The sequence below is a fragment of the Coenobita brevimanus genome, chromosome 57, assembly GCF_032717465.1.
Source record: "Coenobita brevimanus isolate Jiangsu-jjx chromosome 57, ASM3271746v2, whole genome shotgun sequence".
Classification (NCBI taxonomy): Eukaryota; Metazoa; Arthropoda; class Malacostraca; order Decapoda; family Coenobitidae; genus Coenobita; species Coenobita brevimanus.
Window position 1 is genome coordinate 14,319,775 of NC_137010.1, and position 23,783 is coordinate 14,343,557.

Consider the following 23,783-nt stretch of genomic DNA (forward strand, 5'->3'; position numbering starts at 1 on the left):
TCAGCTTTCTCCTTGGGTGTTTATTGAGCCATTAAATGCGAGTACACACGTAGGACTTGTGGAGACCTCTGAAGTTGGTAACGAAGTCTCCACTTTACACTTCCCGACAACTCATAATATGATTACCACGGCCTGATATTATCACTAGAAACACTATTCTATGATTCTCAAATAGTTTGGAATCCATACTCCAAAGAAAAAAAACACTGTGAAAGCAATGAAAATTACGAGGGCGTATGACCATCCCACTTCCGATCGTTCGCCGCTAGTGTTGTCTATTATTCATAAAAACACTCACAGTTTATATTTCTGTTACTCTATAACACTTATATATATCTACAGTCTTTATCCATAAGTTTCCTTCAGTAATAGTAGTTTATTGTCACTGTAGGGATTCAGTTTCATTCAGTAAGATACGTAGCATTCACTTTCTCGTCCTGTATACTAGCATTGAGAATGAATGTCACTTTCACCTTCACTCTCGTAACTCATAGTTTTCTTACATGCTAGAGTGAAACTTTCACTTTTATTACTCCTAGTATATATACTCGTATTCTCATAATACTACTCATTTACATTTCTATTTATGTTCTCTATTTTATTTACATTATTTACATTTCTATTTTATTTACATTATTTACATTTCTATTTTATTTACACTGTCACTTGAAGTAACTTATAAAACTATTTTCCACTGTTCACTTATATTTACATTCATTGCTTTCACTTGCTGTTTACACATTATTTACAATTCCACTTGCACTGTTTTACTCAATAAAAAGATCGTAGTCACTCTCTATCAATTGTCAGCCCTTTACCTCTTTCCACATGAGGTTTAGTATGTGGTAAAGGTCACAGGGCCCTTTGCATGGGGCTAAAGCGGCGGAAGTTAGCAGGAGCAAATCGGAAATACTTCCACCTTCAAAGACGACAGTGAACTGATAGTATTGGCCTCCTGCCGCCTGGCTAGGGTGAGTGCAATACTACCAACTTCAGCCCTGTGAGACCTGCTAATATATAGCAATGAAATGATTGGCAGGAAACCAAGACAATACATAATAAATTAGGTAGTTCCAGGTGAATGTAAATATCACTTAGGCTTCTCCCTTCCCTCGTTTTATGTATATTTATTACGAAAATAGAATATACAGCATATTTCAAGGGGAAATAAACAGCGAAAATTAGCGAACGAGTGCACGTGAGGTGTTGTCAGGTGATAATTAGCCAATTCTAGGTGTATGGCACTATCAATTACCTTATTTCTTTTTTGTATATATTATTTGGTATAAGAATAGGGCATAGGGCTTATTTCAATGGATGAAATCAGTGGAAAATTCCAGGGAAGATTTAATTAGCATAGAATACAGTGTGGTGGCCTGCAATAATTAGGTAGTTCCAGGTGAATGTAAATATCACGTAGGCTTCTCCCTTCCTTTCTTATATATATTTTTATTACGAAAATAGATTATACGGCATATTTCAAGGGGAAATAAACAGCGAAAATTAGCGAACGAGTGCATGTGAGGTGTTGTCAGGTGATAATTAGCCAATTCTAGGTGTATGGCACTCTCACTTACCTTATTTCTTTCTTGTATATATTATTTGGTATAAGAATAGGGCATAGGGCTTATTTCAATGGATGAAATCAGTGAAAAATTCCAGGGAAGATTTACTTAGCATAGCACGGCCGGGCAGGCGAGAGGATAGGGTAATGGAGGGGAAGTAGGGAGGGGAGTCAAGAACGGGTAGAAATGGCTAAATTGTCAACAATGGATGGGAGTACAGATGAGATTAGGAGTGCTGACTAGTGTTGGACATTGGCAGTACTGATAGATGATACAAGTCACCACTTGAAAGCCCGGGCGAATTCAAAATAACACAGAATCACAAAAGTGTCACCCTGTGGTATGATCCCTTGCTCCCAACCGTCACAAAAGTGACGCCCCGCGGTTAAGGGTTAAATTGAAAATGCTGCTGAAGGGTTTGAGATTTGAGGACACAAATGAGATAAAGACAAATGTGATGATGATCTTGTTGGTCATCTCAAAAACTGACTTTACAAAATGTTTCCAGCAATAGACGGACTGCTGGGCCAAGTGTTTTGAGTCCCAAGGGACATACTTTGAAAGGGATTGTCTGAACTCAGTAAGTAAGCTTGTCCCCCCCCCCCCCCAAAGCTAAAGGTTGGATTCTTTTTTATCAGACCTTGCATATCGGTATTTGTTAGCTAGGAAAAGGTTCAGTTAGTTAACTGGTAGAAGTATCAGAGTTTGTTGACCAATAAAAGTATTAGAATATGGCATTTAGTGCCCCTCCCTGTAAAACAAATAACTCAGAGTCAAATGGCCACCCCGTGAGGGATTATGGCGTCTGGCAATAGATAGATAGATAGATCTCTGCTTGTTCTAATAATTCTGTTATTAGTGTTTGTTGACTAATACAAATACTGTACTGTACTGTACAGTACAGTATTACAGTACCGTACAGTACAGTATTACAGTACCGTATGTTGACTAAAACAAGAGAGTATTAAAGTTTGATTAAGCAGAGTTTTTTTTGTTTTGCAGCACAAACCCAGTGGGTCATTAATTTACTGAACTGATTTCGGTATTAGAATACATTATAAAACAACAAAGGAAAATGCTGATCTTGATAATTATTAATGTAAGAGTATTTTCAGCATAATCATCATCATAACCCTACTTCCCACTGAAAGATTAGCAAATTGTTGATCATAATTTTAACATAAATATATGTTCATTAGATTAGGAATTGCTTGCAGCACAAATCCCCAAAGTATTCATTGCTAATTTCAATGATTATATAGGGGTGAGGTTAGTCACTAACCTGATAAATATAATTATATACGAGTGTGTTGTCTTAGATGATTGGTTGAAGAGTGTAATTGTAAATGTGTATAAAGGGAAGGGTGATGCCCTGGAAAGAGGAATTTATAGAGGTATAAATCTTTTAGATCAGATAATGAAGGTAATGGAGGGAATTCTAGAAGATATGATTAGAGAGAGAGTGAATATTGATGAGATGCAGTTGGGTTTATGCCAGGCAGGGGGACCACTGATGTCATATTCATTGTTTGACAGCTTCAGGAAAAATATATTGGGAAGATAAGGGATCAGTACTTTGTTTTTTTTTTATTTGGAAAAGGCCTTGACAGAGTCCCTAGAGAGGTGGTGAAGTGGGCAATGAGAAAGCTTGGCTTGGAGAAGTGGCTGTTTAGGGTGGTTAGGGCTATGTATGTGGGTGCTTGCACCCAGGTAAGAGTGAATGGAGATTTGAATGATGAGTATTCCGTGAATGTTGGTGTGCATCAGGGGTCAGTATTGAGTCCTATGTTGTTTATCATGGTACTTGAAGCCCTGTCACATGACTTCAGAAACGGACTCCCGTGGGAGATGTTGTATGCTGATGATTTGGTGTTGATTGCAGAGAGCGAGAGGGAGGCGGAGGAAAGATTTAGGAAGTGGAGAAATGGTAAGGGGCACAAGGGCTTAAGGGTAAATGCAGATAAAACAAAAGTGATGATATCTAGGGTTGGTAGCGGTACTGTCAAAGATGAGGGAGAGTGGCCATGTGCAGTTTGCCACAAGGGTGTGGGAAGTAATTCCATCTTGTGCAGTGTTTGTGATAAATGGGTGTACAAGAAATGTAGTGGTATCAGAGGTTGACTATGAGATAATGTTGATTTTATGTGTATGGCATGTCGGGGAGAGCAGGTGGAGATTGTCAGGCGTGAAAGGATTGAACTTGCTGGTGAGTTGAGTGTGTGGAAGAGTTTTGTTATTTGGTAGACATGTTGTGTGCTCGAGGTGGGGCTGGATCTAGCTCTGTAGCTAGGTTGAGAAGTGGTTGGAAGAAGTTCAGGGAGCTGTTGCCTCTTCTGACGTTGAGAGGACTCTCCCTACGTGCTAAGGGGTCTTTGTAGGCAGCATGTGTTAGGAGTGTGATGCTGTATAGTAGTGAGACCTGTACAGTACAGGAGGTGGATATTCGCAGGCTCAGAGGTACAGAAATGACAATGATTAGGTGGATGTGCAGTGCATCCCTGTGTGCAAGGTCTGGGGGGACTGGGTTTACGATGGAAGAGTTGAGAGGTAGGATGGGACTGGAGTGTGTTGATGTTGTGGTGAGGAGAGGTAGATTGAGATGGTTTGGGCATGTGGAAAGGATGGGGGATGATAACAGGGTGCAGAAGGTGAGAGGTGTTAATATTGGGGGTGGGGTTATGAGGGGTAGACTGAGAAAGACATGGGATGAGTTCATTAAGTGTGATCACAGGGTTAAGGGACTGAACAAGGAGGCTGCAATAGATCGTGCAGCATGGACAGCCACCATTAGGTGAGTAGGGCTGACACATGCAAGCATGTTGGAGCCTTCAAAAACGAAAACGATGGCATTTCACATGTGATTTGCCAACAATTATGGTCTACTTTTGTGCTTTCTCTTTCTTGTGGATCTACCCACCCAGTTTTAGTTTTGGGTAGATTTAGTATTCATCAGGGAGAAGGTCTGCTGTACTGTATATCAGTCCAGTTCATCATAGCTAATACTGAATTCAGGAGGTGATTGGACAAGTTACACTTCATAATTGTTTAGGGTGTATGGTGAAAAAAATAAAGAATAAAAACTAAACTGCTTAACTTTGCTTAGCTTATTTGCTTTGTTTAATTGACCAATTCTTTTTTACAGCTTCCTTTACATGAATCTAATTTCCTTTTTTATATCTATGTACTGTATTTAGTTGAAACATTTTAGCACCCTAATTGTTTGGGAAACTCCAAGTGCCAATAATATAAAGTAGTTGACAAGCTTGTGAAGTCAGTGGGGACAGTATCAGACACTGGATTTATCAGGCTTATTTTGTTCCAGAACAGTCTGCAATAACATGGTTGAGCTGGAGATTCAGAGTGATGTAGAAGTTTTGAAATAAGAATGCAGACTATCTTTGAATGTATGATGTAGGAAATGTTGTTATATTGGTTTGATGTTTAAATATAACTTTTAACTAAATATACTTTATTAGCAAAATTAGGTAGATTATTGTTTAGCTTGTGGGCTGAGTCTTTTCTTGTTTATAATATGGCTTTTAAAAATAAAGTATGCAACAATACAGTACAAGTCCAGATATAATATAGGTTATGAGTAAAGGTAGTAGATTATTACATTCCAGTCAACTTTGTTGTAGAAATACTTGTAGGGAACATATGGATATGCTGTAATTGCTAACATGTGTATTTGCCAGTTATAGATTTACTGTACCTAACCCAGCTCAAGCAAGGTGAGTTGCTACTTGCCATTTTGTTTCTTAATGCTTAACAGTAGACTTTATTAACATATTTTCTTTTTTTTAATAAGGCTTTTCATCTGTCCATTGCCAAACAGCTAATCCCAGAGCGTATCCATAGTGGCAATAAAAAAAAAAATCCTCTAGCTTGTCTGTCACCTTCCCTTTTTCACTAATCTAAGGCCCTTATTCTCCGCAATTTTTTGTGGCATTCAAGCACTTCTTCCTTATTAATATGCTTGTGCATGTGGTGCAGTAACAATCCTTTATATGTTCTATCTATTGCCAGACGCCTCAATTCCGTTTGGGGTGGCCACAAACAAATCGCCTCCAAGTCGCCCTGTCCCCCGCCATTTCACTGCCCTGCTCCCAACTCGCACCCCCCTCTCTCATATACCTCTCCACCCCATCCCTCCATCTCATCCTCGGCCTCCCCCTCCCTCTTCCCCCATTATATGTTATTTATAGAATCTTTAACTGTTACAGTTTAAAAAATATTGTATGTAAGAGAACAGTAAGGTTTAACATGCATAAAAAATCAGTAATGAGGAAGTGCTAGAGAACCTTCTTAACCAACGAGAAAACAGGCCTAATCCACCTTCCCATTTATGCAACGGCCATGCCATATTGAGTACACCGCTTCCCGTTCGATCAGCGAAGTTAAGCAACGTTGGGTCTGGTTAGTACTTGGATGGGTGACCGCCTGGGAACACCAGATGCTGTTGGCATCCCTGCGTGTCAAGTGGGGTTGGTGGAGGATTAGTGCCCCTCCCTGTAAAACAATTAACTCTAAGCCCTTGACCACCCCGTTTGGGATACATGGCGTCTGGCAATGGATGGATGGATGGATTTTATCATTCCCTCACTTTTCAGTCATTCTTTATTCTCTCATCAACTTTGCTTCTTTTATAATTAATTAGCCAGATTGCTGAATCATCTATTGTACTTACTGTATTTTGCATTTGTTCCATTACAGCTGAAGGTATATGTCCTTTACTGTGCATGGAATGTATTGGAATCATTTCAGTCACATATCACACTGTGGTTATTTATTAGTATGTCTCTGACACTACAGGCATAATGGCTTCAGTATTGAATAAGCTGTTATGTACTGTATTTCCATTTTTAATTCTTTGTGCTAGAATATACCATGTATTGTTTCCTGATTTAAAGCACCTGAATAAATATTAAGCATTATAATGAGTAGTATATATATATATATATATATATATATATATATATATATATATATATATATTATATTATATATATATGTATATGTATATCAACCCACCCATCATCCAGTCTTATATTGCCCCATGAGGAGCGTAGGAACCCGGGGCTAGGCAAGTTGGTCCTGACATTTAAGATGAAAGTGACCAGCCTCACTCATCCCTAAGTGGCATTACATGAGCAATAAACCCCAACCATCCCATGGATATAAACCTACACAGGCTCAATCCGATTGGAGCACCTTAATTTCCCACTGAACCACCAGGCACCATAATTTGGTCATATGGTTACCACCCAGTGTAGTACATAGTTTCCTGGTATACAGGAATCCATTTGGCTTGTCACTTAGTGTAGAGTCACCCATAAGCAGAAGGAACAGGAAAGACTGAAGGAAAGAAAGACAGAAGAGGGAGTGTAAAGTCACCTGTAGGCAGAAGAAAGAGGAAAGAATGAAGGAAAGAAAGACAGAAGAGGAAGGATGGAAGAGAGAAAAGGGCAGACACCCAAAGCATCACTACATTGAGTGAGTGGATGGTGAGCGCTACCTACTACTACTGTATTTGGCTGGGGTTGGTGGCTCTACCCTGTAAATCAGCTACTTTCCGGCCTGGGCTGGGAATGGCTGCCTGCCACAGAACTACACCTCGTCTGCTGTTCATGTATATCATCACCATCATCGTCATCGTCATCATCATCGTTGTTATTGTCATCGCCATCGTCATCATCATCATCAATCATCATCTGGACCTCCTTTCCCACCCTAAGGCAGGGTGAGGAATAGCAATGTCCAGACAGCCAGTGTTTGCCTAATTCAATGGACCACACTTCCATTCACTCACCATTCAAGCCCTCGAAATCCTGGCTCCATCAGATAGGCCAAAAGAAATTTCACCATGTCCTGTAGCTTCACATATACCTATCCAGTAGAGCCAATCCAAATGCTGTCAGGTTAAAAAGGGTGCCAAGTCCCTGGTTATGAGCTTCAAACAAAATTCATCCTGCCAGCTCGATCTCATGTCAGTACCTTAGCGTCATTTTAACTTCCATACCTCTCTTTCTCACACACTCATCCACCATATCCTTCCACCTTCTTCTTAGCCTACTTTGCCTCCTTCCTCCTTCAGATTCGCTCAGATAAACCTTTTTCACCAGTCTATTGTCATCCATTCTCTCCACATGACCAAACCATCTCAGTGCACTCTCTTCAATTCTGGTGTTCACAGACTTCTTCACTCTGCATCTTTCACATATCACATTATTTTGTATTCAATCCATTCTCTGTACTCCACATACATTCCTTAGCAGTCCCATCTCCACTGCTTTTACTCTTGGCTTTTCATTTCCACACCATGCCATAGTCTCACATCTGTATGTTAAAGTTGGCACTAACACTCCTTCATGTAAACCTTGCACAGCTGCAACACTCAAGCCTCTGTTTTTTATCAAGGCCTTCATAGCACCAGCCACTTTCCGTCCTTGTGTCACTCTACTTTCCACCTTTTTTGTACATTTTTCTCTTTTCCATCAATGTACCCAGATATTTGATCTCTTCACCAATTCCAGTTGCTCTCCAGTCACTTTAACACACTGGGAGTCACCTTCTCTCTCAGTAACCATCACTTTACTCATAGACATCTAAAAAACTCTGCACTAATCAACAAAATTATATTATATATATATATATATTTATATATATCTCACACTCATCTTAAATGTCAGGACCAACTTGCCCATCCCTGGGCTCCTACGCTCCTCATGGTGCAACGTAGGATTGGATGATGGATGGATGGATGGATGGATGGATGGATATATATATATATATATACACACACACGTACAGGCCAAGGATGAGATGGAGGGATGGAATGGAGAGGTATATGAGAGCGGGGTGTGAGCTGGGAGCCTGGTAGTGAAGTGACGGGGAACAGGGCGACATAGAGATTATTTGTTTGTGGCCACCCCTTACAGGATTAAGGCATCTGGCAATACAGTATTTATTTATATATATATATATATACAGGAATTTATTTGTTACAGGATTCAGGCCACCTCCATATATTTTTTGTAAGTTTAGGGGATGGCTCTCATACTGAAGGGGTTAAGGAAGCCTATATTTAATCTCATCAGTTTGAGTAGTCTCTTCTAAGTTAAGTCATCTGACAGAAGTAAGAATAAAATGAAAAATACCTTTTTGGGTTTACAGGGTTTTTGTTTCGGGGAATAACTATTCATGCTCTTCCATGGTTGTTTTGCAGCATAATGTATTGCGTTAAGGTGATGGAGATAGGCATGTTGATAATTCTAACTTTTGTACATTATTTTTGCCTATTTCTGATCCTTCCTTACCCTGTCTTAAGGTGAGAGCAAGGGAAGGGATGATGATGAGTTGCTACAGTATTCTGAAGGTAATTGACAAGCAAGCTGACGAAATAATGAAATGCTAGAGTATTGTAGTAGAGGAATGTCAAATGAGCGTTATTTTGAACAGAGAGATACACTTGTCGATTGCAGTTCACTGTTCCTTAACTCTGTGATATAGTTTCTGGTGATACTGTTTTTTGCAGAAAATAATTTGATATATAATAAAGCCATATTGTCATTATGATCATCATGACTTATTAACCCTTTTTTCCACCTAAAGATGGGTTGTAGAATTCAGATATAAATGAAGAGAAAGTATGACAGTGGGAGAACTATCAATAGTATTCCTAGTAAATTGACCACACAGTAATTTACACATTCACATCCCTTGTATCCTGGCTTCACGTAACAAGTTTCAATATCTGTGTATGTTTTCTGGTGTTTTTCTTTTTAGATGCACATCACATACACATACAGTTAATAAAAGGGTGCCAAACCTTTGTCATATCCTTCGGTATTGCAACGCACAGTATTGGTATGACCTTACAATAGTGGAGCCCAGAATGGACTAACAAAACCTAGACTTGCTGGGAGGGGCAGGATACAGTAATTAGTTTCATTGAACTTCTGTACAGTGTATCCTGTTTTCTGTACACACCTGACTGTGTTCTTCTCACCCCCAGAATGAGAAGACAGACTCAACTGATGAAGTAATCGATGTCAGCACCTCAGAAACCCAGCCAGCCGAGGATGCAGGTGAAGGTTAGTGTGAAGGGGCTTGGTTACTACTGATTATCTACCATTAATTTGCCATTAATTGCATTCAGTGTCTTGAATTGTAGGTGTATCTTGAAAATGTGCAGTATAAAACGGTTGCAGTCAGCAAACCTTTTATAAATCTGTGGTTCTGTAGTGATGAATTGAGATTACAACCCCTGCAACTCACGTCACTGGTTAGTTTAGCAAGACTTTTTTACATATGGACAATTTGAAGACAGTGCAAATGAACCATTGGCCACAGCTATACAGTACCTTACCAGAAGTACTACAGATTTCTAAAAATAGGAACTTAGAAAATTCTCACTGGGAACAGTATTCTTATGGGCTTAATAGACACCCAAACATGTCATTGTTAGTGTTGATTTTGCATATTGCACCTTGAATATTCTAATATGTTATATGTTGTTACTATAGCACAGCTTGTATAAAATATTCACAGAATATTATTAGTATGTCATGTGTATTATAATGATCCGATTTCTGAATGTTTGTTTGTTTGTGACCGTAACACATAAAAAACCTGCTTGTGTAGCACAGTTTTTTTAGAGAAAGGTACCGTTAAAATGCGTGTAACTTGAAGGATAAAACAATTTCCAGTCCAATTGGGCCATAGGTTCCCGTGTTATGACTCATTTCTGACTGAAGATAGGAATTGACTTGGCATTAAGCAGAGGCCGCCAAAGGCAGCCTTTAAGCAAGTAGAAATAAACTGGTAAAAGTCAGAAATAAACTGGTAAAAGTGCTATAGTCAGTTTTTTACCTGACATAACTGAATAGGCCTTCTAAGTTATGGTTAGATGAAATTCAGTAGTCTTAGCTATGATGAGGAATGAATATTTGTGGATGCCAGTTAATCTGACTACACTTGCCCATCAGCAGAGCTTATAAGAGTTAATAGTCTTTGTTAGGTTAGAACAAACATGATGTAGTGAGCTTCTTAAGCCTGTGAGGATAATATTGTCCTTTGTTATATGACTTTTAAATTTGGGTGAATCTGCATCAGTCCATATTATGAAAATGCAATACAGTATGCCAGAGGGTGAGTAGCAGGACTGAAGCATTTTGAGGACTTGGTGAAGTAGTTTGGATTCCCATTATTATTATTATTATTATTATTTTTATTACTATTGTTATTATTATTATTATTGTAGAACTTGTATCTCTGCCAACCCAATAGTTTGTCTTTTAGGGGTCCACGTAAACTTTGTACCCATCTTTATGTTTTCGTTGCCAACCAGTGAGAAGGCTGGAATGAGAACAACGATTACATTTATTTCCTTGCAATTATTAGACCTATGCTCACCCCTCCTCAGGAGTTAAGAGTATACACTAGTACAGTACATGCTTAGTTATCCATTGTAATTCAGCCAAGCCCTACGCCGAATACTGTGAAACACCAGATAGTGCATCTCCGGCTCAACATTTGGCGTAGAGCCAGATATTGTGATTCTATGCATTTCGACCTTCTATCCTGAAAAATTTACATATGAGTAAACGATGAAAACCAAGCATATAAACACAATACAGTAATGATACAGTACAGTAATACAGTACTGTATGTACTGTTCTGTTGTATGTATAGTACTCACAAGGTGTTGGCATTGATGGGGAGAAACAACACTTGGGGGGTTTGCACTCGTAAGCAGTACAGTGCACAGTGTAACAATCACAGTAAAGGACTGTGACATGAGCACTGACAGGCTCTTAGCTTGCAGTGCAGTAGAGTACAGTAGCTTCAACATACAGTAGGATGCCATAGAGCTAGTCAGAGCACCAGGGTTTTGCGACCGCATGGTCAGAAGAATAGAGCACATAGCCACATCTTGAGCTGTGACAGCCACGGACGAGAATGAGAGCGCGGCGGTATTCTTGGGGCGCTGGATGAGTCATGCCCACAACGGATTCTGATTGGCTGGTGCATAATGGGCGTTTTCATTTGCTCCTGAGTTTTGGGATTTCCCCTGGTGCCGGTTGGCTCCAGCTTACGAGCTGGTTGAGACGTCTCAGCACTGGATATTGCACTGGACTGCCACTTACGTCCTGTTTCAGTGCCGGATGTTGTATAATTTAGCCAGATATTGCTTTAATGTAGTCAACATAGCTGCACTAGATATTGCATTGGGTTGAATATTGTGTTGACAGATAATGTAGAGTTTACTGTATACACTGTACTTTGTTCACATCCAAAAACATTATTCTCATTTAGCACATGTTGGTCTAGAATCAATCTCCAGTAATCATAGACAGAGAACAGGTGTACTGAAGTCCAGCTCTTCAGGAGGCATGTTAGGCACAGTATCTGTAACACCAGTGTTAAAAATGGCATTCAGTCTAAAATTAATGAGTGGCATTATGTTGATCTAGAACTAAAAAAGGGGGATGATGTAAATTAAGTGTCATGCTCTTGATCTCGAATTAAAAGTGGCACTCAGTTTAAAACTAAAAGTAATATTCACTTAATCCAGTATTAATGTGACCATGTAGAATGAAGTGGTACATTCAGATTTCAAGTAGCACTAAAACTAACATTGAAAGTAGTACTCTTGATCTAATTAAAACTGGCAATTGATCTAGAATTCATGCAGTATGAAAAGCATTTAAAGTTTCATACGATGAGTAGATGATGTAATACGCATAGATTTACAAATTAATCTAGTTTCCATTTCTTAGTATAGGAGGATTGAAAGAATATCAGTCTGATGTCATGCCAGGATGATGCAGATGACATAGTACATTTATTTAATGTTGTTAGTTGCCTCATTTTCATACTCTCTCTTTCCTTACTTTGTGGATTTTATCTTACCCCATCCTTAGATGAGGGAAGAGGCATTGATGATGATGAGTATTTAAATCCCAGTTTTTCTCCTTATCCATCTGTGTCTGTCTGTCTATCCATATATCTCTGATATCTTACAAGGGATGGTCCTAGTGAAGCTCTCAAAGCTACACTAATCGTATACTGTACAGTACAGGCAATCCTCGTTACATGTCAGGGATGTGTACCAAAATATTGCAATTAAGTGGTACTGTACTGCAAATTGGAGGAACTGGCACATCAGTTTTACAAATAACAGTGACTCTTTAGTTGACGGTTTTTCATTTTCTGTCTTATTTTGATTTTAATACAAGAAGACCCTCAAAATGAAGATGTATAATGAGGACTTACTGTACGTCTCTTACTTTTTCTAAACCACTCTGCTTCCAGTATAATCTATCTCATTATATTGTCTAACTCTCCCTCCAGATAAGAGAAGCCTGCAGGGTACTGTATTGCAAATTGGAGGAACTGGCACATCAGTTTTACAAATAACATTGAAACTTTAGTTGACAGTTTTTCATTTTTATCGTATATTAATTTTAATACAAGAAGACCATCAAAATGACAGTGTATAATGAGGACTTACTGTACATCTCTTACTCTTTCTAAACCACTCTGCTTCCAGTACAATCTATCTCATTATATTGTCTAACTTTCTCTCCAGATAAGAGAAGTCTGCAGGGTGCTCTGTTCTCACACAGTATACATCTTTCTTGCTTTCTCAACCACTCTGTTTTGTGTACCAACAGTGGTGTGCCCAGAAGGGTGGTTGGGGTGAATGGCTGAAATATGCTTGGCCACTTCAAATTTCTGGAGGACTACTCAGGACCATCATGTAGAGCTCTCCTTGGGCTACCCCATTTTAAAAACCCAGATATGATTATATGTATCAACTGTCATACCTCTCAGTTGTTTAGCATTTTCTCCATGTAACTGTAAGACTTCCACTTGTAGCAGAACCAGTTTCGCCTGTTACCCCCTCCCTGCCCCCCTCATCTCTCTCTCTCTCTCTCTCTCTCTCTCATGCAACACATGCATACATGCATGTGCACACACACACACACACACACACACACACACACACACACACACACACACACACACACACACACAAACAAACACACACACAACACACACACACACCACACACAACACACACCACACACAACACATAACACACACAACACATAACACACACACACACACACACACACACACACACACACACACACACACACACACACACACACAAGAATACGTAGAGAAGAAGAAAGGAATTTTGAAAAAGGTATAATTGACAAATGCAAGGATGAACCCAAACTGTTTTATAGATTTGTTAATGGCAAACTGAAACAAAAGGAAGGAATCACCAAGCTGAAAGTAGAAGGAGAGGTCTTTAAGGATGCGGCAATGCAAGCAGAAATAATGAACAAACGTTTCCAGTCAGTTTTCACTAAAGAAAAGGAGCTTGTGGAAGGGGAGGGAGTGATTAGAAATGTTCCGGTGATGAAAGATATAAAAGTGGAGGTACAGGAAGTGTATAAATTACTGGAAACTCAAGATGTAAGGAAAGCCCCAGGACCTGATGGAATTTCTAATTGGGTACTGAAGGAATGCAGAGAACAACTGGCGGATAAAATTCACAGCTTAATTGTATGCTCACTGGAAGAGGGGAAAGTGCCAAAAGAATGGAAGAGGGAAATGTGGTACCAATTTACAAGGGAGGAAACAGGGAAGAACCCCTGAATTATAGACCAGTGTCTCTAACCAGCATGGTGGCAAAATTGTGTGAGAGAATCCTGAAAGACAGATGGATAAAATTTCTGGAAGAGATGAATATTTTGGCTGAATGTCAGTTTGGATTCAGAAGTGGAAGGTCATGTGTTTCAAACTTGTTGAGCTTTTACTCAAGAACAATTGATGTGGTACAGGAGAGAGATGGTTGGGTGGATTGTGTGTACTTGGACTTAGAGAAGGCCTTTGACAAGGTACCTCATAAGAGACTAATGTGGAAACTAGAATATATAGGAGGACTAAAGGGGAAACTTCTGGAATGGATGAGAGACTTTTTGAGAGACAGACAAATGAGGACAGTAATAAAGGAAAAGATGTCTGGATGGAGGGAAGTAACAAGTGGAGTCCCTCAAGGCTCAGTGTTGGCGCCAGTAATGTTCCTGATTTACGTAAATGATATGGTAGATGGAGTGAACAGTTATGCAAGTCTGTTTGCTGATGATGTAAAGATCTTGAGGAAGATAGAGGTTGAGGAGGATTGTAAAATACTGCAGGTGGATTTGGATAGGATACACAATTGGAGCCGGACGTGGGAAATGAAATTTAATGTAAAGAAATGTAAAATATTGGGAATGGGTAAAAGTACCAGGAGACCATCACTGAATTATTTTTTGGGTAATGAATTAATCACAAAAAGGAGAGAAGAGAAAGATTTGGGAGTGCTGGTCCAAGATAGTTTGTCACCAGAAAAGCACATTAACAAGATAGTTGGAGAGACTTATAAACTCTTGACTAACATAAGAGTAGCATTTCATTATATGGATGAGGAAATGATGAAAAAATTGATAGTGGCCATGATCCGCCCCAGGTTAGAATATGCAGCGGTAGTGTGGTCCCCACACAAAAAGAAAGATATAAACAAGATTGAGAGAATACAAAGAACAGCAACCAAGATGGTCCCCAGTCTGACAGACCTGTCATACAGAGAGAGGCTGGAAAAACTGGATTTGCCTTCGTTAGCGGACAGGAGAAAGAGGGGGAGACATGATTGCGGTGTTCAGGACCATGGTGGGAGTAGATAAAATTGACAAAGAAGATCTGTTTGTATGGGATAAGAGAGCAACAAGAGGACACGGAATGAAATTGAAAAAGTCAAGCTGCTTGAAGGATATCAAAAAATATAGCTTTCCGTACAGAAGCATAGACTTATGGAATAGCCTGGACAAAGAGATCGTCCAGTCTAAAAACTTAAACGAGTTTAAAGTTAAATTCGACTTATTGAGAAACAGTGACGGAAACCCATGAGCATAGTACATTCCGTGTATATCACAATTAGGTATATTAGGTAAATACTTAAATATTTGGAACGACTTAGACAAAGAGGTGGTGCATGAGAAAAACATTCATGTGTGTAAAGGTAGACTTGATAAATGTGGATATGGAGACAGGACAACACGAGCATTGCTCAATTCCTGTATACTACAAATAGGTAAACACACACACACACACACACGCATGCACGCACGCGCGCACACACACACACACACACACACACACACACACACACACACACACACACACACACACACACACACACACACACACACACACACACACACACACACACACACACACACACACACACACACACACACACACACACACACACACACACACACACACACACACACACACACACACACACACACACACACACACACACACACACACACACACACACACACACACACACACACACACACACACACACACACACACACACACACACACACACACACACACACACACACACACACACACACACACACACACACACACACACACACACACACACACACACACACACACACACACACACACACACACACACACACACACACACACACACACACACACACACACACACACACACACACACACACACACACACACACACACACACACACACACACACACACACACACACACACACACACACACACACACACACACACACACACACACACACACACACACACACACACACACACACACACACACACACACACACACACACACACACACACACACACACACACACACACACACACACACACACACACACACACACACACACACACACACACACACACACACACACACACACACACACACACACACACACACACACACACACACACACACACGCACACATGACTACATGCATTTGTTTCGTCTCATTTCATCCTTGAGTAAGATTCAAGTCTGGCTGAAACTGTTGCACCTCCATAGTTGGACGTAACTTCAAATACCACTTACCTCACTTTCTTGCTCCACCTCTCTCAATCTGTGTTCCAGTTACAATATGCCGTACAAAAAATTTTTGCTCACATTTGAGATGCCCCCTTTTGCCCCCCCCCCCTTTTTTTTTTTTTTTTTTTTTTTTAAATACTCTCCCCTTAATTTTTTTCTGCCTTTTCCTTTATTCTGTTTCTCCCTTTCTAGATGTTTCTGATTTTTGCCTATCTTTACTTCTGATCTCTCAGATACCTTTCACACATTTTCTCCTCCATCCTTTATATTTCTTTTCCTCACCACATCTTTCATTTTCATCTCTTTTCTTTTCCCACTCCCAGTCTTAGATTCCTTTTTCGTTTCTCCTTCCATCTTTCATATTCCACCCTCTCTGCAGTATCACATGTTTCCTTCCATCACCCTTTTCTGATCTTTCTTTGCTCTCCCCTACTGTCCTTCATGCTCCTATACCTCTACAGTTTCATTTTCATATCTTTACTTCTTCAGATCTCAGGTTTGCTTCCCTGTCTCACACCTGATCTCTCCTATTCTCCTCCCTCTTCACACACACCCTATCATCACCCACAGTGCCTAATGAAACCATAGAAGCCGTCGACAGCAACTTAACCAATGATGCAGCAGATCAGGATGCTGCTGACTTTTGGGGGAGCAGAGAGGGAGCAGATGAAACCCCAGCTGCAGAAGTAGAACGAGAAGGGGAGAGACAAACGGAGGGAGAGGAGCCTAATGCAGGGGAGGAGGGGAATGCTGTGGAGGATGCTCGAATGGAAGATGAGGCAGAAGGTAGTCTTTAGGCTGGCTTGGATGTGCAGGGATAGTGGAAAATTTTGTCCAAGCCACTGGCAGCTCAAGCCTGACATGGACTTTTAATTCCTGCTTCATTAATATTTATTTTCCTTAGCTTGCATAGATGTAGTGTTGCCTCGTTTCTCATTGTTTTCATTGGCTTGTGTCTGTGGTTGAGTAATATTGTCTATTCAGTAGCTGCACTGCAGTTACCATAGATTACAAGTCTTCCTCACTTAAAGTTTGTTTACCTGACTCCACCTTTCAGAGAACATCATTTATGTTTCATTCTAGCTACTAATTAATGATTTTGTGTAGCTTCAGAGAATCGGAATTGGAGGGGTTAGATATAGCCTTCATTAACCTCTTCATTAAGAAATGCATTTTTCACAAGCTGATTAAAAATAATTTGGAAGTTGCAAGAATAACCCAAGAAAGTGCATAATAAGGTTCAGGGTGTTAAAGTTTTCATTATTTTGCATTTAGAACTACTCACCCTGTGACAGGAAGTAGTATTGCATAAAATAGAAATATGCTTCCACACATCCAAAACATAAGTGAGGAATGTTTGTACAGATTCTGAATCACATGTTCTTCATTAACAACTTCATCAGCTACAGCATCTGTAGTCTCTAATCTTCATTGATTATTATGTTTTTTAATTTTCAGAGATGCTTACTGGGCAATCATTTTTAGCTTGTTAATCTACAGCATTTACTCATTCATTGTGTTGTTAGTTTTGTTTCTCCACAGGTGTATGACAGACAGCTGCAGTTTGTTAGTGTAGAGCTGCTATGCTATACTTATGATTAATGAACATAATTACTCTTATAACTAGTAATCTTTGCTAATTTTTCTGCAAGGTGTTGAGGTTGCTCTTACTAACGCTGTAGGTGCTATATTAATTTGATCTATTTATAGGTACATAATGAAGGCTTTTAGTTCCACATGAATGAGTTTGTCTCATTTATGTTGGCCTATTCATGTATTTAGAAATGCAACTTTACTAATCCTTGTACTTAATGCAGTGTTGAAAAATATGTTTACTGAAAAATGACCAGCCTACTGCATACTCATACGTGCATGGTTGACTTTAATGTGTAGCACCGGTCTTAGTAGATTACTAGAGAACCAGGAATGCTGCATACTAGACTGTCAGTGATGAATGTTAATTTAAGAGTATACTGCTGTTGAGATTATGTTAATGGGAAAATTAGAATATATGGTACTGTATATAATGAATTGCACGACACCATCTCGTGCCCAAGCATTGCACGATCAGTTTGATTATTTTCGACCATTTTGTCTGGGGATGACTTTTTTTTTTTCTTGCCTTAATAAACCAGTTCGGTATGAGAAGCTTTTCTCAACCCCTTAAGAGCCATCGGCGCTGAATGACACTTTACCATACTGGTGCCGGTGGCGTCGAGTTAGCACGAGCAGTAAAAAACTGCGAACAATTATGGAAAGGGAATGAATGTCACTGGACCCTATCCTATCATCCCAAACACTCAGGCCGTCACTTCATCTTGGATATTTTCATCCATATACAGTACTGTACTTACATGTTTATGGCTTATCCGCAGTAATTTAATTAGTTCTTCCGTAAACCATAGCAAATCTTAGGATGGGTTTAGAAGCCAAAAAACACATTGTCAGGTGTGCCAGATGAATCTCTTAATGTCTAAGAAAAAAATTAATTTTTGAATTTTGAAAAAATTGTTCTGGGGCCGGCCAGGGGAGCATGCAAATTTCTGAAATCACGGCCAGTGAGGGGCTAAGAGGGATCACATAGTCTTGTTGCAGCCAGATTATTGGGGGGGGGGGGTAATCAAGTGTCTACGTACAGTATATCATTTGCCTTACCTTATCCTGAAAGTTCATCCAATGTGGCTGTAACAGTAGACAATTATGCAATGTTATTTTGCCTCAGTGTTAGTTAATCATCTCATCCCAGTCTGCTTTCCTGCAACTGTGGTTTGTTTTTTGTACTGAAGCCAAGTCAGTTTTCTTTTAGTCATACCACATCCTAGTTTAGTCATACATATTTACTTTATTTCAGAGTTCCGAAAAGTAAACAAAGGATGACGAACCAAATGAGTACAGACCCTGCAAGCGCCTTACATGAGTGGCCATAATGGTGATTTATAATAAACTTGCACCAGCACTCCAATTGGATTGTGCCAGTGCAGATTTATGTGCAAGGGATGGTTGGGGTTTATTGCTCGGGTAATGCCACTCACGGATGGGTGAGGCTGGTCACTCTCATCTTAAAATTTAAGGACCAACTTGCTTAGCCCTGGGTACCTATGCTCTTTATGAGGCAACACAGGATTAGATGATGAATGAATGAATGATATAATATGTTATCAAACAGCAAAACAGTCCTTATGCCTCAGTGACAAACTACTCAAAGGCCTGATGCAGTTAACATGTGAGTCAGCTTTACAGTAATAACCTGTAGATTTCAATTTTAAATCTCATCATCACAGCATCCACAGGTATCTGTATGTTTGCTGTATATTTGTGTAGTTAAGGAAAAGTGTTAAGTGGTCATCCCAACTTTCACTGATTTATTGAAATGAAAATACTGCAAAGGGCTAAGAATGCTGAGCTGAATCTGGCTATTCTATAGTAGTGTAAGCTGATTTGAAAAGAAGGAATATAATATTTGGCCAGTTATTACTGGCACAGTACATACTTTGGTCTACCACACATTAATCACGTACTGTACTTAAGGAAGTAGCAAATGTAATTTTCATGTCCAAAAGTACCTGAAGCAACAGTGGGAGGGAGGAGGTAAACTGTAAATTTTTATCATACACCATGTTCCAGGAATTTCCAGATACAGTAGAGACCAACTGTACAACCACCTAGGATGAACTTTGAGGATGTAGTAGTGGACAAAAGATTTGGAGATGAATACTAACACCAGATTCTTGTTTTTACAGCATAAGAGACAAGACTGCCTGTACGATCTTGATGACCCACCAAGAAATGCTTCCAGGATTCAAGATGTATCTCCAGTAAAATAAATTAACACCCATGTTTTGATTCACGAGAGGAACGGCCTTACTATTATTTGTTAGTTCTGTAGTTTGCTATTTATAGTGCTGCAGTCTTATCATTTCACTGTGGAATGATGAGTCTTAAAAGGATCATATTATTGTTTATTCTCTGCAAAACTTAAGACAGGATTATAATACTTTTTCATATATATATATATATATATATATATATATATATTGTATATATATATATATATATATATATATATATATATACGGTATATATATATATATATATATATATATATACGTATATATATATATATATATATATATATATATCCAGTATATATATATATGAGCGCTCACCATCCACTCACTCGATGTAGTGCTGGTTTGGGTGTCTGCCCTTCCCTCTCATCTGTCTTTCCTCTTCTGTCTTGCTTTCCTTCATTCTTTCCTGTTTCTTTTGCCTATGGGGGACTTTACACTCCCTCTTCTATCTTTCCTTCCTTTATTCATTCCTTTTCCTTTTGCCTATGGGTGACTCAACACTGAGTGACAAGCCAAATGGTTTCTTGTTCACCAGTAAACCATTTACTATGCTGGATGGTAACCATATAACCAAATTATGGCACCTGGTGGTTTAGTGGGTAATTAAGGTGCTCCAGTCAGGTTGAGTCTGCAGGTTTATATCCAGGGGGTGGTTGGGGTTTATTGCTCACGTAATGCCACTTGGGGATGAGTGAGGCTGGTCACTCTCATCTTAAATGTCAGGACCAACTTGCCTAGCTGTGGGTTACTACACTCCTTATGGGGCGACATAGGATTGGATGGATGGACATATATATATATATATATATATATATATATATATATATATATATAAACTAATAGCACTTCTGCAGTTCATTTTTGTTGCTAATATTTTTTATGCTTTGCTTTTTTATTTTGTAATAGTGTTTTCTTTTGCATTAAAGGTTGTGGAACAGTAATGATCTGCGTTGTTTTAGATTTATGATTTTTTGCTGCTAAATGACAGTGTTTATAGCATTTCTTGTCTGTTTCATGTATTTGCATTTCTTGTGTTATCATCAGTTTAGTTTTGTTTCAGCCCTAAAAGTTCCTCTGACAGCAACACATCACTACTGTTGCTAACAATGTTAAGGAGCTTGAGGTTGAATCCTGACTGAAAGTGTAAACATCCATGCTCATCTGTATTGTATCCACCAGTTCCACTGTTGAGCAATGTCAGCCTAAGAAAGCTAAGTGATTTTATATGACAATATTATTAAACAATTCATATATTTTAATCATTATTTTACTGGTTGTAGGAGAACAAGAACCATTAAAGCTCATTCATCTTTAAACTGTCCATATAAAATTGTTTGTTCATTTGTCACTGTAGGAAAGCAGGGTTGGTGATAACAAGAATATCAAACATTTCTCTAGTTTCCACAATTTATTTTTGGTTAAAGAGTAATCTACCATTGATTCCTTAAGGGTATCGTTAGGAAAATTTGTATCACATGCTATGTACAGACTTCCATTTCCATGGTAGGGAGGTAGTGCTCTCTGTTGCAGTATTACCACCTAGAGTTAGTTTCTTAAGTCTGCCTCCCTAGCCATTTCTTCCATTACCAGTCATAAAATAGTAGCAGTAAGGTAATGGCAGAGTGAGATATAAAGAGAACACACAGAAAGACTTGGTGATTAACAACAGCATTATATTTTCCTTTGATTGAAATACCTGTACATTATACCTGTGATTAATGCTGTCTCCTGCTGTGTTACTAAATCTGTTTTTGAAAATATTCACTTTTTTCAGTCAGGATGTATTTCCCAGTAAATACTTCAAAGCCAGCACAGCTTTGCTAAAATCATAATTATATGAGTACCTGGTAAACATAAAGTTATTGATGGTTTTGCCACCATTGTAGCAGCCTGATGGTTCAGATCAGCTGCATTTTCTGTCAACAGTACTTACACTATCTATATATATATTATCATTTTCCATAAAATGTGCCTCTGAGTAAGGAAGTTATAGATGAACGTTAATACAGATTGTCACAGGTCAATCTTTTCCATGCCCAAGTAGTGAGGGATATCATTAGTTTACCTTAATCCATCACTTTATAAAGTGAAAGTTAATGTAGTACATTGGCAATTATATTTAGCTGTGAGAGAAGAATTTGGTAAAAATTTGTGTCCTCAAGCTATACTTATGGTTTATGATTTCATAATGTAACCATTTCATAGCCAAAAATTACGTTAATTGGGAGAACTTAAGGCTTAGTCAGTTACCTTGTTACAAGTTGTCAACATATTAGTGACCAAAAGGTTTGGACAATATTATTTTGGTTCTAGATAATCCCTGGGCCCTGAAGTTGTAATGGTAAGGTTGGATCCTGCAAGTTTCCATACTGAATTAGGCTAACAAACTTGCCTTCCATAAACATAGGAGCATTAACTGGGCCATGTTAGTTTCCTTGCTACCTACGTAAGCACTTGAATACTTACTTTAAATCTCTTTAGCCTGGTGGTGACTGATTTATATGGGCTAACACTAGGCAATTTTAATCAGCTTAGGAAAGACTTTTGAAGCTGGAGGGATGAGATATATACAGCCTTCACTGGCCTCTTTACTATGAAGAGACTTCCTAAACTGAATAAAATTATTTGGAGATAGCAAGAGCAAACTAAGGAAAAAAATAAGCTATTCTCTAGAACCAAAATACTGAAATTGAAATATTTTGTCTTGTATAACTAGAGGGTTTGTTTTGCAGGAAGCATCCAAATTGGAGACAGTTTTACTGATTATATTATTTTCATGGAAGGTCTTGTTACAGATTTTCTTTTTCATTTCAGTTTGTGTCTCAACTTCCATCATGTAATTTCATGATCATGTGAAAGCAAATTGAGACACTTTTTGTGGTATGCAAGTTATTTTGAGTGTTGTGCATCCATTTCCAAGCTATTTTTTTATTTTTATTTTTATTTATTATTTTTTTTTTTTACCAATATTAAAATTTTTGGACTGGTTTTTGTATGTGAGGTATGGATGAACCTCTTGAACTTTATAAATAAAACTTTAAAACATGCAGTTTCTTTCTTATTTCTGAGACAGGTATGATGTTGGCTGGTTCTGTCTGTGTTTACTGTTTGGTATGGTTGCAGCTGAAACACCTACAAGCCTCTTTTATCACTCATTCTGGCTTTCTCCCATCACTCCAAGTCAGGCTCCTTCATGTACCTGTACCACACTGACATTTGAACTTCTCATCATCCCATCATCTCCGATTCTACATTGTGAACCTTTCACCTTCGTATTATCCTAATCCTTCCTACCACTAAAATATGGTAGAGTGAGTAGGCTTCATAAAAGGAAATAGAAAAGCATAATGTATCACATTGTTTATAAAGTCTCCAAAATGTTTGCATGCAT

General features: G+C 38.8%; 1 protein-coding gene and 1 non-coding gene across 3 annotated transcripts in view; both read left to right on the top strand.

The window, feature by feature from the left end:
- The window catches only part of Sh3beta (SH3 domain binding glutamate rich protein Sh3beta), a 110,583-nt gene extending 90,061 nt beyond the window's left edge, over window positions 1–20,522 (top strand). The window contains exons 4-6 of one of the 2 annotated variants that reach the window (XM_080274215.1): window positions 9,580–9,658; window positions 17,112–17,327; window positions 20,282–20,522. In XM_080274215.1, coding sequence (XP_080130341.1) covers window positions 9,580–9,658; window positions 17,112–17,327; window positions 20,282–20,286 — 300 coding nt within the window. In that variant the 3' untranslated portion in view covers window positions 20,287–20,522. The remainder of the gene's footprint in view (window positions 1–9,579; window positions 9,659–17,111; window positions 17,328–20,281) is intronic. The other variant, XM_080274216.1, reaches the window with a different exon arrangement.
- LOC145402405 (5S ribosomal RNA) lies at window positions 5,912–6,030 on the top strand. Its single transcript, XR_013897760.1, has one exon. It is a non-coding gene; the product is annotated as a 5S ribosomal RNA (ribosomal RNA).
- Window positions 20,523–23,783: the final 3,261 nt, after the last annotated feature.